Consider the following 16,482-nt stretch of genomic DNA (forward strand, 5'->3'; position numbering starts at 1 on the left):
AGATTAAAATGGTGGAACCTATAATTGTGCTGAGGTTTATTGGAGAATTTGCTGCAACCATTTTGTGAGGATATCACTGCCTTATATCACTCTGATGCATTTACAGCTTAACAGTGCCCCCATGTGACAGCACTACCCTCTCTCTAGGATATGAAGAACTTGTTCTAATTATAATTTTCAATAGACGCATTTAGGTAGGAAAATCAAGATGCAGTCAATTTTCACCTGAATTTAAATCAACAGATGTCATTTAATTATATTTCTTTGTAAAAGTTAGATACAATATATAAACACTGCACAGTTTCCCACAAAGATAGACAATAAGAGAAAATCTGTGGGGTGATTTCATCTTTCAGGGGTCTTAAATCACCTGAAGGGACATCTGGACTTTAATCAAAAACGAGGGACATCTTTAATACCAGGAAACAGACCAATCAATACAAAGAAAAGTAAAAGCAACAGGCCAATGCTTTCACAATGCTGTCTCACTTTTATCAACTTGGAAGTGTGCCATTTTACAGGTTCATAGTAAAACAAAGGGCCATTCTGTGCAAAAGATGCTGCCCTCCTTCCATTTTTCATGTGGGGAAATGTCACAGTCTATATTTTTCTAAAACAACTTTTACTAGTTTTTGAGTGTTAGGTAGCATTAAGAGAGCCGCATGGGATACTAAGTCAGGCTACACTATTATTAGTCTCTGCTGAGGATCTCTGCCACGGGCGAATGTCGCCTCTTGCAATGAATCATGGAGCTCTTAAGGCCAGAGCATGTCCCGAATATCAAACACACTCATAAAAGGAAAACCTGTCCCAGATCCCAAGAGAAACATTTCCCGCCCCTGAAATGTGCAACTATATGAGAGAAATAGAAAAGAAACTAAAAGAAAGACAAAACAGGTTTCCCTCTGCTGGAGTGTACATTTTTAGCTCACTCATCGTAATGCATGCTCATTAAAGTTATTTTAAAACTCACCGTGGTCAATAATAACCAGAAATAGCTCAGCAGGGGAGCTGGGAATGTGTATGCAACTCAATAAGTGTGTGTTGGCTGAGGGTGAAGTCACTAGCTGAAATCATTCAGTCACATGACTGCTGAGTGGGAAGAGGGAGAAATAGTTGGGCACAGGTCTCCTACACAAGCCTCTTTGTTTGTGTTTCCACTGGATGGATCTGAGGCCCCCCACAAGTTCTCAATGCTATCAGTTAAGAAATAACAAAGCATAAAATTCTCTGGATAGAAGTGGGTGAAAAGACATTTCCACTCATTTAAACTAACATATTCAGGGTTCTCTGTCATTTGATTCAATTAGCAAAGGGTGTTAGAACAAAATAATCTTCACAAACATGACAGAACATTATGGTTACCATGTCTTTGTAGACTACAAATTGTTCTGCACTGAGAACTAATACAGGATTAAAAACAGACTTGAACCCTAAAGTGAACAGGGAAGAGAGCAACTAGATTATTGTAATGTTAGGCAGTGGTTCACTACACTGTCTCATCCTCAGCCCTAAACTGCTTCTGCAAGAGGTCTTTTCCTGTTAAAAGGGAGTTCTTCCTTCCTACAGTTGCCAAGTGCTCACTCTTAAGGCCTTTTCAAACCAGACATGTAAAACCCATGTGAATATTTCATTTGTTTACTTTTTTTTTCAGACTAAATTAGTGTTCATGGAGCCATTCATGCCAACTGTGTAATTTTACTGTACAAATTTGCGGCGTTTATTAATTTATTAATTTTTATAAAAGCACTTTGTGACTTTTTTGAACTTGTGCTATTTTAAAAAAAGATTATATTGAACCTAACCTTTCTTTTGCCAAAAAATAAATTCAGATTCAGTGATGTTTTAAACTGAGGAATCCAAAACCTCTGTAACTACATGTGTGCATTATATACAGTCTGCTGGTAATACCGTCTGTGATTTCATCCTACTAAATAGATATACTTATTACATGAAGTTTATAAAATAGTAATTTCATTCAGGGACATACTGTCCTTCTGTTCATGTCATGTACTTCTCCTTGTTTAGAATTTCAGTTTGTAAGTGCTTATCACACTAAAACACGTCTTGTTTTATTCAAAATCCAATGTCACAAACTTTGAACTTCAAAATGAAATACAAAATATAAAAATTTAATTCAAATTTTAAAAAGCCTCGAGGTGTTACAGAATTCTAGAAAAACAGATATCACTCCAATTCTCTGGAAGAACCTTATGCCCAGGTCAATTTCAGGGTCTGGGATTACACTACCAGACATTAACCAAATTTAATTCAGTATCAGCATTTTTATGGCTTTCACTTTAAGAGCAAGAGAATGGCATCTCAACAGCAGACAGAGCCATGACAGTCATAAGTCAATATGCTAGCTAAGCTTTTAAAGGAAGTAAACGATGCCAAAGGATCTCACATGATGCATGAGCTTTGAGATTTTGCTGATCCCTTGTAATATCATTGGGTTGAGTGAAGCAGAGTGGGAGATTACAGAGTAATTAGGGATAAGAAAAAGTTCTTTTTTGTGTACTTAAATTCTTTTCATTAAATATTTTCTTATTTATTGCCCTCTAAAACAGATTAAAATAGTTAAAGTTGCTATCAAGTGCAAAACACTATGTTTGCAAAATATATTAGAAAAATAAATAAATTTACTGAATTTAAACTCAGTGTATAATCTCTCTAAAGCTGAGCTCTATTTGATTTACAGTACTGACAGGACCATACATTATCAGAACACCCCAACAATAAAATAGTCATTAGCAGCCATTAACTGTTTCTGTCTATAGAAAGGTAAATAACATTGCTTGAGTTTTGTTTAAGTTGCTTCTAATAAGTGAACTATGCACACAGAAAGAAAGCCGTGCAGCCTTACGTCAATGTGAACGAAATTTAAGTGCACCAGGTTGCAGAGCTGTATAGTGTTTACATCACAGAGCTGTGTGCATTAAGAGTACATGGCGAGTTCTGCACAAAGGGTAGTGATAAATTAGCAAAAGGAGTCATGGACAACATTTCCACTGCTTATGGAACCTGTCACTTGGCTTCCATTAAGTTAATCGGGCTTAGTAGCATAAGATGATAAATTAGACAGTTCTTTGCAAATACCGGTAGGTTGCCACCTACAACAGTTTTCACACTTGTAGTTAGAGAAGAGAGGAGATACAGCAGATAAAAGGACATTATTCAAAGTCAGACACACAAAAAAGAGTTTCTGCTTTGAGGCTGTGACAATAAAAGAGGTACAGACTGCTGTTGCTGTCGCCTAAAAGCCTGAGTTCTTTGATTGACTTTATCAAAACAAGGAACATCAAAAACAAAGACACGCCGGGTGTTTTGATTTCCTCGGGGCATTTGGTCCATAGCAGCATGGGCCAGAACATATCTGAGCACAGTTCCATCCTCAAAATGTACTCTGTAATTATCCACCCTTTGGAGAACGGTTACACAAAGGTGAGAGAACAGTGGATAAATTCCCAGATGAGACAGATTTTTTTTGTGTTAAAGGGCAACTGCCTCGACAACTTATTTGACTTGGTTGTGTATTATTCATTAAGAGTTCCACATTCAATTGTTGTTCATCTGTCAGATAGGATTCTTTGAGCTCAACAGAAACTCGATAGATTGAAGTTGGTTGTCAGTGTTATTCTCAATGTCTGGGCTGATCCTAATAGCGCTCTTGTATTTTTTCCCCAACAGACACTAACTCATGTCAGCCACAACCTCCAGGTATTATTCACAGATTAGTTAAACAATGAAAGCTATGAAAAATAGACAACGTTTCATAAGTTCTTTTTTTCTGACCCAGCAAAAAACACAATCAATATATAACCAAATATACAGAGAGCGAGAGAGAGCGAGAGAGAGAGATAAGTGGCTGATAAGGCTGGGAGGAGGATCCATACATCAAAAGTCTCGGGTTATTAGATAAAAGACAGCAGCCTAAACAATTTCAGCAACTAAATGCTTTATCTTTAAGATCACAAGACATTACTAATAGTAAAAGGCAACTCCATCACCAAGTCAACCAATACTATGAGAAACCATTTGTACACAAAACCTGCAGTGCACTTGAAAGACTTTAAAAGCTAAAAAGAAAAATAAATTATAACCACTGCGTAAACCAAACTTGGTATGTTTGACAAAACAAAGATAACAATTTAGTCCCATTTCCTACGTCAAATAATTTTATAAGTCACTCTGTTGTGTCTTAAAAACCACAAACTCTATTAAGCTGCAGAGCTGGTAAGCTTTGGAAGTCATCCCATTGTATAACTGCTTAATTACCAAGCAGATGAACTGAATGTTGCTCCAATGAACACATGAAATAACACTGACCACTTGTCAACTCACCGTGTAAGTGATCACTGCCAACATGCCAATCAAGGTCAAGGAGCTGATGGAGAAAGACAGGGCAGGAAGACCATCTGTAGAAGGAAAATCCGGTAAGGAATTAGAGATGTGCCATTGACCTCTGAAGGACACATCGATGGACTCACAACATGTACAAACTCAAGATCACAATTTCTGCTCTTTTTATTTTTTTTAGTAATGTTTTTCAGGCAGCTGTTCGTTGAGTCCTGCTATTAGTTGAAATGTTAAAATTGTTCAAATTCTATTGCATTGAATGTATTAAACACCACAAGCTGTTATCATTTGCTCCAGTTGTCTACAGGGAGGTCTTTAAAGTATCCACAGTGATTGGAAGACAGTGAAAACTAATATTGGGACTAGATTCGAGGCTCTCCACTGTGAAAATAAAGTCCATTTACCTTTCATAGAAAGTGCAACTCTAAATAGATTTTTCTAGGTAATGTATGGTTTTACTTAAAAGTATACATTACAAACAGTGGAAAGATAGTAGTAAGTACAGCAAATTAATGACAAACAAATACAGTACTGTGAAGAAGTATGTTTCCCCCTTACTTATTTCTTGTTTTTTGTTTAAATGATGATTTTATTAAAGGAAAAAAAGCTATGCAAAGTAATCGCCCCTGTTTTTAACTAAATTTGTGGAAAGCTGAGCTCACTTTCACTAGCAACACACAGGACTGTTTACTGCTAGACCTGAAACAGAACCTGTCTGATTAAGTGAAGTGGGCCAAAAGAACTATAAAAGAAAGTTAAAGAAAAGCAACACATCTTGCAAAGATGTAAAGAAACTCAGTAACACATGAAAAACAAAGTCAGTGATATATAGCAGTCTGGGAACCTTCTTGAAGGCTTTGGGACACCAGTGAATCACAGAAAGAGGTATTATTCACAAATTGAGAAAACTCAGTGAATTTTCCCAGGAATGGTCGGCCTAACAAAATTACTTCAAGAACGCATCAATGACTCATCCAGGAGGTCACAAAAGAAACCAGAACAACACCTTAGGAACTAAAGGTTTAACTTACTTCAGTTAAGGTCAGAGTTTGTGATTCAAAGATAAGAAAGAGACTAAGACAAAAAAGACATCCATGGAAGAGTTCCCAAGCGAAAACGTCATCTCACACATGTTAAAAATATCTCCCAAGACTTTTGGGAGAATATTCTGTGCACTGATGAGACGAAAGCTAAACCTTTAGAAAGGTTTGCATCCCGTTACATCGAGCGTAACCATGAATTGGGCTCTCTACAAGAGAATCCCGAAAGAGAATGTCAGGCCATCAGTTTGTGCCAAAAGCACTTGGATTATACATCAACACAATGATTCAAAACACACCTGCAAATCCACCTCTGAATACAACAACAACAAAAAAAAGGTTTTTGAGTGGCCTAGTCAAAGACTGAAGTGAAATCAGATTGCTACACACTGGCATGACCTTAAACAGGCCGTCATGGTTGAAAACACTCTTGAATTAACATAATTCTGTAAAGAAATGTGGGCCAAAATTCCTCCACAGTGATGTGAAAAACTAATTGGTACTTATTGCAAATGCTTGATTGCAGTTATTGCTGGGTGGCAAAACCAGTTTCTAGTTTATGAAAAGAAAATATTTGTCAGAAAGGGGCAGGCAGGTTTGGACAGCTTTTTTTCCCCCCTTAATAAATAAAATCACTTTTTTTTTTACATTTATTTTAGTTATCTTGGTCAAACATTAAAATCTGTTTGATAATAAAAAAAATAATACAAGTGGGACAAATATGCAAAAAAAGAAGGAGAAAAAAAAGAGAATAACTTTTCACAGAACTGCAAGATTTGAGCTTGAAGGGCTAAAGCTTAAAAATCATATTAGTATCTGCTGCTTGTACTACTCATTCTTTTTTTGTAAGTACCCCATGCCCACAGATTCAACAATAAATGTTATATCATTGAATGGGGATAATGCTTGTTAGTATTCAGGTAATCTTGGGATTTTGTATGTTATTTTAATTAGCAGAATTTCTTTTTCCAGAGATACACCTATTCAACATTTTTGTCATCACTGCCATTTAATACATTGATCATAGCCAATGTTTTAACAGCTGCGTCTCTCAATTCTGATGTGTGGTTGAGCTGATGTGTGTCACCTTTGATTGAGCCAGAAAGAGGACCACCCATAAGGCAAGGGCAACAGTAGGTATCACACCAGCTGTCAGAGTTAGAGTTAGAAGACAGGGATTGATGAAGAGACTGATTGCCACACTCCCCTGTCAGGATCCCACCTGTCATAGTGCTCCAAGTAAAAAGCTACACATTTGTCCCTCTGTAGATATCCCGCATTTTCTCAGCAGCAGCCTCATAATGCCCAGCCCACCTGTCAACACGGTCATAGGTGGCTCTGCTTGCCTTTCTCCTTGACAGTGGAATTTGAATGGGAATTTTAAGTCTGTATTCAGGGCATATATGTTGTGCTGTTTATATCATTTATCACTTTCCTTTATAGGCATCTAACAAGCAGCAGGACAAAGAAGTGGAAAATAGAGATAAATTATATACCTGCTCCCTATTGTATTGTATGCAAAAGGAAAACTTTGAAGTCTGACAGCTGGGCTTAACATTAACATGTGAATACGTGTTTTCTACTCCCGAGTGTTTCATCCCGAATTTGCTGCCTTTGTTTAGTGGTGAGCTTGGTAAAATAGACAAAAGCATCATGTTCTGCATAGAGAACATTCTGTTCATGAACTCCACACAAAGCAAAGGATACATGTTTGCTGCCAGTATTCTTGGTTTCTTGAGCAGATTTTCTGGGGCTTAAACATAGGGAATGTTGTCTTTTATCATTGGTGCTTCCACGTCTGGACAGCTTCGACTCCAAGAGAAACGGAATGAGGCAGCTCTTATCTCAACCCCACATATATATAGCCCTACAGGCCTATGGTCATGCATAAGACTTATAAAGAAAGGTGTTTATTAAGGAACTCCTTTAGCCCTAGCACCCTACTTCTGTTGAGCGACTGAGTAATTAAAAGCAACCAGCAACTAGTCATCTATTCAAAGGAGAAAAAAAATCAGCATCAGCACACCTTTAAAGAGTTTTTAAAAGAGTTAACCACAAGTGCATCACATTTTTGTCATGGATGAACAAATGCTTAACCCAAAAGATTTGAGTGAAATTAAGGATCTTCAAGTGATGCTTTACAGCATCTACTTCCAGGGGCAGCACTTAAGTTTATAATTTCTTTTCTTAATGCTGAAGAAAGGAAAAAGTCAAGATAAGTTAAGTGTTAGGAATATTGTTCGAGTACTCATAGTAGTTAAAACTGGACTACTGCCCACTGCACTCTCCCTCTTGAGACATGGCCAAAAATACACAACGGTACTGTATGGTCTTGAATACCAACACGAGAGCTAGTGATCTGGAGAACATTAAGGCATCACTTGAGCACTGTAACAAATGTAATGCTGGAACTATTGAAGAGGTAGTGACTTTAATGCACAGTTGTTGCAAAGCAGTCAGGAAGGTTATGTGGTAAAAGTGCCTTTTCTTTACACAATTAACCTCCCATCTGGAAAGAGAAGAGATGGGGAATTACAAAAGGGATCATCCTCACATTTCCTCAGCAGCAGAGCAATTTCCCCCTGTGCCAAAGGAGGAAGGTTATAGAGAGCATGTAGGGGTCCACTATTATGCAGAGAGGCAGATGGTTCAACTTCCTCCTTGATCCCCAGATGGCAAGAGGCCAAAAGAACTATTAGGAGTCCACATTTGCCAGTGTTTAGCATGAGCATATTCTCAGCCTTTGTTCCATTCAACAAGTGAAAATGCCCAAATAGGGAGTTTTTACAGTGTTGTTAGGCATCAACACAAGCTATTTTCTTTATAAAATCATTTATCATCACATTTTATATGACTGTTCAGGTAGAGAGTGACTAGAAAAGCTTGCTACATAACGTTATTGAGTATTTAGGGCAGTATTGCAATCTGTCGATTTTGGCACTTTCTATGACAAATACAAAGACTGATTTAAGAGTGATTACTAGACAGCCTGTCTGTAAATCACAAATGAAAGCTAAAATATATATTTACACTAGGAGAGCTAAGGGGGTCGTTTTGTAACTTAACTCATATTTCTTGACTTTTTCCTAAAATGGGTTTATTCATCTTATGGTGAATTTTCAGTTGTGTGGAATAAAAAGAAAAATGACAACCATTTATAGCTATAGCCACTGAGGACATCATTTTTACCTAAAAGACATTAACGCAAATGCTGTACACTCAACCAGTCTGGCTGCCAAGCAACACATTTATTAACCAATAACTATATAGGTCACTATAGTTAGATAAAAGAAGAATAATCATTGTAGTGCTAAATAAGTTGCAGATGGGATATTGAGCCAGGGTGGAGCAGAACAGAGTCCCGGACGGTTTGCTGACTGTGCAGAGCAGCAGGGATGTGATGTTAATGAGATGATAAACAGTCACTGTTCTACTTTTACAACAATTCATTTATTAAAATGTGCTTCTTATCTTTTGTGGGCAACTGTGAATTAACTTTTAAAATGTAGGCAATGGTCGGTTCAACCGGCTCCACAACTTTTCCATAATTTTGTTCTCCTACAATAAATAAAGTATTTAGATATCGTTGTGTTTGTTCTTGTTCATTAGTGGATTCTGTACCACTATTGCTGTTGTTGCTTGACAGAGCCTGGCAGTTCTAGAGGGGTTGTGGTACAAGTTGTTACAATTTTACATTACATTGGTGAGGGGTTTTTTTTCTGATGGTTCCAGTGAGCTAAATGTGGAGAGTGCATATTAACAATTTCAGTCCGTTTTTGACATCTCATCTTTGACATGTTCTAGTTCCACTTAACTTTCAATGGTGCACTTTAAATTAACCACATTTCTAGTCTGTTAGTTTAAAAACTAATTTGAGACTTTCAAAACCACCACATAATTTTCTAGCCATCCAAGACATGACTACCTGCTCATATCCTCCCTCTCCAAAGTGGAGAGGGTTATGCATTGTATTGAAGTGTTTAGTCATGGTTATAATGGTAGTCCAAAATCCTGTGTTACATAGACAGAAAAGCTGTACTGGACAGTACTGTGATCAGTGATCAGGCTATATGTAAAACTGACATTATAATAACTTGATAATAGGATGACAGTAGAAATAAGGAAATCCTACAAGATGAGGTGGATTGAATGAAGTAGCTTCACTTTCAAGTGATAAAGAGAAAAAATACGATAAGTCATGGGAACAACTGCTATAAAACAAGACATAAATTGGACATAAGTGTAGGCGTTTTTCTAAAGAATGGGTACTTACGACTACTCCCAAGTTCCTCAAAAAGGTATTGTACTTTCTCCCACTGAGTAGAATTCTGACCGGGTGGGGCGGCGAGTGGAACAAACGCTCTGTAAGAATAAAAAATAATAACTTTTAAGACAGATAAAATTATGGTGGTTCTTTCTAGGCTATCTTTGTCCTCATCACAGAGACAAAGATTCACAGAAATTCATATTAACAGCACATTAAACTGCTCTTTTCAATGAAGGAAAGTACATGAATAATAATAAGGTTTCCAAAAAATGAAGTTTCCAAAAAGTTGAGATATTAATCAAATCATTTAAAAATAAAGTAAACCTTGTATTTAATTAAAAACAGTAGAAAAACAACACATAAAAATGATTAAACTTACGCATTAATAGTTTCTGGAAAAACATCTATTTGCTTACCTCGGCATAAACCACAACTGTTAAACTGTATTCTCCTTACTTTCACAGTAAACTGCTGAGCTACAGGTTCAGTCAGGTCAGCAGTTTCTAAGTGTCCTTAAATTATGACCCACGCAGCTACTCAGCCAGATACAGACATACATTGGCGCGAGCCAGTAATTATGGTCTATGTTTACACATGTGACTATGAAACTGACTTGGATAACATAGCTGAGAAGGAATTTATTATGGCAATGGATAATAATCACTGAAACTACTGTTACTACAAAAGAATTCTTACAAGTCAGCATATAGCTCAAATGATTAACACCTGATTATTCAAAATGAAGCTATTTACAATTTTTCATAAAAGCTTCTCAATTTTGTCATTTTGAGAAAAACAGCTGCCACACATAGATTACCAGGCGCCACTCTGCTCTCTCTGATAGTCTTTTTTTAATGTACATTTTGAGTAATAAAGAGACCTACGTTTCCCAACCGGGTGATTGGCAGAGATCACTTGTATCTTTTTTAGGTAAAGGGACAACACAGCAAATAAAAACCTGAAATAGAACAGAAACTACTCAATTCAGAAAAAAGAAACAATGGTTACCCCCCCGCAGGCAACCAAGGCAGAAAGAGTTTAAGCAAATGTCACCAATTGTTACCACAGTAACATCCACCTTAGGCTTGAGTTGGACTATTGTTTCCACTTTAAAATTATTTTAGCAAAATCAAGACCAATCTAAGCAAAAAATCCCAAACTAAGTCTAAAGTATCCAGACCCAAAGATATTTTCTGATGTTATATGTATTTCCTCTAGGATTCATACTTGCACTTTATCTTTTTAATGTGAATTCCTTTGGCCATCATACGTCTCACTTTTGTTTTTAGAAAAAGAAAATAAAAAGCTCTCGTTAGCTTACTCAACTCTTCATAACTGTGTCTACATAAAGGTTTTTAAAACTTCATTCTTATATCCATCAGATGAGAAATGTTTGGCAGAGTTGGTCTTGCTTTATTTATCGACATTAATTTCCAAACTTTTGTGTGTTGTGGTTCACTCTTTTTGGAGAAGTAACCTTGCTTTAGTTGTTGCAGAATTCAGAAGCCATCATCTTTGATCACCACTGTAACAGTCTCTCGTTGCCACTTAAAACGTGTTTTGAAATTTTTAGAGCACATTTTCTATGTAGTTCCAAAAAATAAGTTTGACATAGTGTCTTAGTTATAAAAATCTAGCTTCTCTATAACTCTGACAAAGCTTGACTTCAGTTCCTCCGATTTCAAATTTAAAAAAAAAAAAAAAAGAGAGAGAGAAAAAAAACCCTTAATATTATTTACATTACTACAAAAAATAAGTTTAAAAAAACTGAAAGTATTACATCATTGGCAGTCAGATTTTAAGAAACATAGATAAATAAGTAGAAATCCTGCAGCGAACAATCAGAGGCTATTTAAGGAGTCAGTCACCTTGCCAGGTTTAAAGACAACAAAAGCCTGTAACATGAAGCAAAGACCTACTGAGTGAACACTGCCCAAACAGGGCCATTATGTCTGTTGGTATCAGAAAAGCAGTCTGAGATTAAAGCTATCATGTTGCTGAAAATCAAAGCACCTAAGCAACAATTGCTAGAACAAAGCACCAATAGTTCCAGTTTATTGGGCAAAGGAGAGGGAAATTGCTTCTGTCTATAAAAACATCCTGACATCCAAACTTTCAGCTGTAACAAAGTATAGTCATGTGTCCTTTTTTTTCTCCCAGCCAGGTAAGCCTTTTCTCAGTTCACCATTTAATGGTTGAGAGAGCGCATTTAATTGTGTAGGTTGAACTTCAGGTGTGTTGCTGTCACGGTTGCAAAGGAAATCTATTATGTTGTGTTGGTGTTCCTAAACACAACCAGTTTTAAATCTGCACATAAACAGAGCATGGCTGAAAATGTCTAAATGCTGAATTTCTAACAAAGATCTATTTAAATGCACTCTGCATTCAAAGAATCTAGTTAGCACTCATACACAAAAACAAAACACTTATTTAGAGAAAGGTACATAGCTTTGTCTCCTGAATGGCTTATCATGGCCAGACAAATGGCCCTGTAGCTGTTTGAAGGGATCGTCTTCTCATTAACTCAACACAATGATGTATCCACACCCGAGTACCTGCCGTCTACTAAAGCAGAAGAAGCCAACCATGTCTCCAACTCACCCAATTAAAAGAAGCGCCACGCAGACAATGACGAATCCAATTGTGTACTTCAGAGCATTTTTCACTTGCTGTAATGAAAAAAATTAATTTAACTGGTCAATCATAGCCATGAAGTGAACTATTATTATTCATTGTGAGTGAGGGAAGGGGTCATATTCCATTCAGTTAAGGACTATAGAGAGTGAGAACTATACAGAGCCAGTGTAGATCCTGTTTGACCTGGCAGAGATAAACTGTCACTCCTGGTGCTATTCAAGGCTTTTAAAGTAACAATACAAAGGACCTTCCAATCTGTGAGAGAAAGTGCCTCTGTCGGCTCAAAATTGACACATGCATGGGAGAAACTGCACTATGAGATAGCTGCTGTTTGGTGCTCGTGAAATGACTAAATGTTAAAATCCCTCACTAAAGCATCTTCTAAAGTCTCTCTGAATTAATGCAGTGGTTCGGTAAATTGGGGTGACTATTTTCATTACCACAATGAAACACGTGTTGGATAAAATCCGTGAAACATCTGTTGGGTAACTTTTCTTCATGTGTTATGACTTTTTAAGTGGCAATGCCTTGCAGACTGAAATGTTACCTAAAACTGAGAGCAGGTGAGCTAATGGTAGCAAACATTAAGCAGAAGAAAGCCTGTTTTATCTCCAAAAAAAAAAGAAAAAAAAGAAAAAGAAATCATGACCGGTCCTTTCTTTCGGAGGAAAACTACAGTCAACACCAGTCAGATATTTGGAGTAACTATCATGGAGTAATTGATTTTTTTTTTTTATCAAATCTAACCTGTCTTTTTTCTGGCTAGTGTTAGTTATTGCCTGTTAACAAAAATGAAGTTAGCAACTCAATTTAGCTACAATTACCACCTAACTTGTGTCTGTAACTTATGGATACATTTGGAAATGCGAGTTGGCTAGCCTCCTAAATTACTTGACCAGCCAATGTTGATTTTAGCCATCAGTAAATTACATAAATGGCGCAAAGCAAAACGTAATAAATAACACTTGTTTTCTGTGGCATACAGTACATAAAGTAGTACAATGTCTTACTGTTGTAGTCCATGCAAGTTTGCACACAGTGTGTTAAGCTTAAGTTACATATAAACTTGAGTTCAATAAAAAAAAGCAAGCGATGGTGCTTGATTGGACATGGATGGTTTAAACCCAGGTTACAGAGAGCTCACTTAAGTTTGCCCCTGCATTGCCAGTGCCTTAAAAGCATGTTGATTGTATTTGCTACCTAACAGAACATTTGATGTCTTTATTTTTTAAGTCTTTTTAATGTACAAAGTACATAGTCTAACTCTCAACAACCATTACAACCTTTTACATTCAGCAAATATGTGCACCTTGTTCCTTCTGTGATCATGCTGTGTGAGTCTTGTGACAGATTAGAAAACATTCCTCTACAGCACCACAAGTAGTCAAACAATCAACACTGTATCTGCAATTACTTGCAAATTATTTTAAAGCTTGTAAATTTTAGTCACAAGGAGCATAGCAATGTAAAAGTTATTAGCAGAGAATCATAAATGATCCAATTATTAGAAATAATATTAAAGGAAAAACTACTTAAGAAACAACCTATTTTGTTGATAAAAATCCACTTTAACATGGGTGCTTTGGGAAGGTTTGTGTGATTTTCAATTAAATAAAAATAAAAGATGAAGTGGTGCAAGTCGCCTTGAACTGGCTACAATATTCAAATGAAATCATTTTAGGATATGCACCACATCTCAGCAGTTTACAGAGATGTGTGTAGCAAAAGAAAGTCACTTACTGAGCATTTGTTCACATTGTTGTCATCCCTTTCTTCATAGTAGAAGTAAACAAAGGGGATCCACAGGAAGACACAGATTAGTATGATGGAGTAAAGAGCTGTTTGGAAAAAGGAGAAATGAATTCAAGAATTAAAAATCACAAATTTTGAGATTTACACTGACAAAAGTGAACATCACAGACTGTCAAACCTGCTCTATCATGACACAGCAGTACAGTGCATTAAAAAGAAAACGTATTGTGCTGACCTTCCATTAACATGTTAAAGGTCATGTGAAGTACACATATGAAAATATATTTTGACCCTAAGGACATGTGCATTACTTTTTTAACCCTATTCAGGATATTAAGGTACCACAATATAACAAATTATATAGAAACCCCAAAAGTTTTATTTCTAATACTCCCAAAAATACAGGAACTTTTCTTTCTATTAAACTGGTATGGACATAATGTACTAGGTGCACATTATAATCTGGTGCCACCAGCAGTTAAGTCTCTACTGCTGCAACAGGGGGCTGAGAAAGGTGGAACCTGCAAGTTAATGCTAATGAAAAATTAACATGTATATCACAACTGCTATGAAGAAATAACCAAAACAAATAAACAAATAAATAAGCCTCATTCAGAAAAGTGGAAAGACAGAAAGAGGGAGTGAAAGAGATCACATAAGCAAATGTGGTGATGGACAAACTCCAGAACTAACCTTTGATATTCAAACTGGCTTAAAGAGAAATGAAATTTATGTTCAGATATATATAAACTAACTATATAAAGACTAGGTCAAGCAAAATAAATGCATAAATAATAACAATATTTCATATAATAATATTTCATTTCAGATATATATTTCATATATATATCTTATCTTATCTTATCTTATAAAAATAATGAGGCCACATCACAATGAAAATAAATTAGCATACTGAAAAAAAATATGGCTTTCACTTTTTAGGTCTCGTTAAAGTAGTGCTTTTAATGCTCAAGGTATTTGTAACTGCTTATCTTTATAAAATATTTGGCCACGGGGTCAAAATTTAACAAACAATGTTTCTAGTTTCTTTTTCCTTTTCTTTCCAGTAACTTGTAGTGTGGAACAGGCTCACACCTCTTAAGCTGTGTTAACCAGCAAGCACTATTTAAACACTGTCTTAACTATGGTTGTTAAAAATAAACTGTATGCAGACAGTTCATCTGCAAGAAAAACAAACGGTTATGCAAGATAAAAGCAGATCATAGTGTGAGCGGAAAAACATCAGATCTCAGCATCTCATCTGCAATGGAAGAAAGAATTTGCTAGTATGCACCATGTTTGTTGACAAGTCAGTCATCCACATTTTATTGATTTGCATATGGAGACTGGATTCGATGCAAGCACAATCAAGATAATGAGAACTGATTTTAATACAAGATGTTGAAAATTGAAAAAAGAAATAGAACTGATATCACTAATCAGTATCCATACAATGTTTTCTCATACAAATCATATGTTTATGTGTAAATGGGGTCAATAACAACTGTCAGCCAGTAAACCTGTATCATTAGTATTCTTTAAACAGCCTGAACATGTAAGGAACTGTTGTTTACACACTTTGAGCGTGTTAAACTCAGTAATCTATGAATGGTGCTCTTTCTGCTCAGAATATGATCCAGAACACTAAACAATTGATTCAATTAAAGGAGGAATATGTTCTCCCTTGGTTGTTGCTGTGACTATTAGACTGAGTACCTTTTACAAAGCAGATAATAACAATTTCCTCTTGAATGTTGACAACACTAATATAAGAGAAACCTATCAGCTTGAGAAAAATTGCTTTATTCAATAGAGCTTGTGACCTTCTACATGAGGTGTCCTGTCCTTAGAGAAAGGGCTTTGACATTCTCTGATCCAAGCCTTTTTGTTTGTTTCTTCCTATATAACTTTTCTGAGAGAAAAGACCAACACTCAAATGCATTAGGAATTCATAAAGGGGAGGGTGCGGCAAAAAACACTTAAACAGAGAGATGCTATTCCAAGCTGGTAGCTTTTTTTTCCTGCAGCAAATGGATGTCGATGCAGACAGACCAGATAACCTCAAAATAACTCATAGAAAAGCATGTCGCAACAGTGTGCTCAGCAGCATGGTTACCGTTTCCCAGAAACACCTTGAGGTGATAATGTGAATCATTAGCACAAGGTGCAACAAAAAAGAAAGGTGCTAGAATAAACAGCTTACCAAGACCGTATCCACTGTACTTTCCCGTGAAAACAGCCCCTTTAATACTGTGCGTGATTTTTATGAGTTAAACTTGAATTTAAAGTTCTCAAAATAAAATAAAAATAATAACAAAAGGTAACATTTGAAACCTTTAATGGATTTGAGGTTCAGGTATATGAAAGACTAAATAAATGCCCTAAGCAATACCCCGGACCTCAGAATGAGAAACTACACAACTGTAA

General features: G+C 36.2%; 1 protein-coding gene across 2 annotated transcripts in view; it reads right to left on the bottom strand.

The window, feature by feature from the left end:
- lmbrd1 (LMBR1 domain containing 1) overlaps positions 1-16,482 on the bottom strand; it is a 47,098-nt gene that overhangs the window by 19,424 nt on the left and 11,192 nt on the right. For both annotated transcript variants that reach the window (XM_086259767.1, XM_086259768.1), the window contains 4 exons: positions 14,044-14,141; positions 12,268-12,335; positions 9,673-9,761; positions 4,345-4,418 (listed from right to left, as the gene is read on the bottom strand). In XM_086259767.1, the coding sequence (XP_086115893.1) occupies positions 4,345-4,418; positions 9,673-9,761; positions 12,268-12,335; positions 14,044-14,141 (329 nt within the window). The remainder of the gene's footprint in view (positions 1-4,344; positions 4,419-9,672; positions 9,762-12,267; positions 12,336-14,043; positions 14,142-16,482) is intronic.

The sequence above is a fragment of the Aulonocara sp. 'chitande type north' Nkhata Bay genome, linkage group LG13 (genome assembly GCF_057382095.1).
Source record: "Aulonocara sp. 'chitande type north' Nkhata Bay isolate Kocher_YH1m ecotype deep benthic linkage group LG13, A_spYH_male_GT1.1, whole genome shotgun sequence".
Classification (NCBI taxonomy): domain Eukaryota; kingdom Metazoa; phylum Chordata; class Actinopteri; order Cichliformes; family Cichlidae; genus Aulonocara; species Aulonocara sp. 'chitande type north' Nkhata Bay.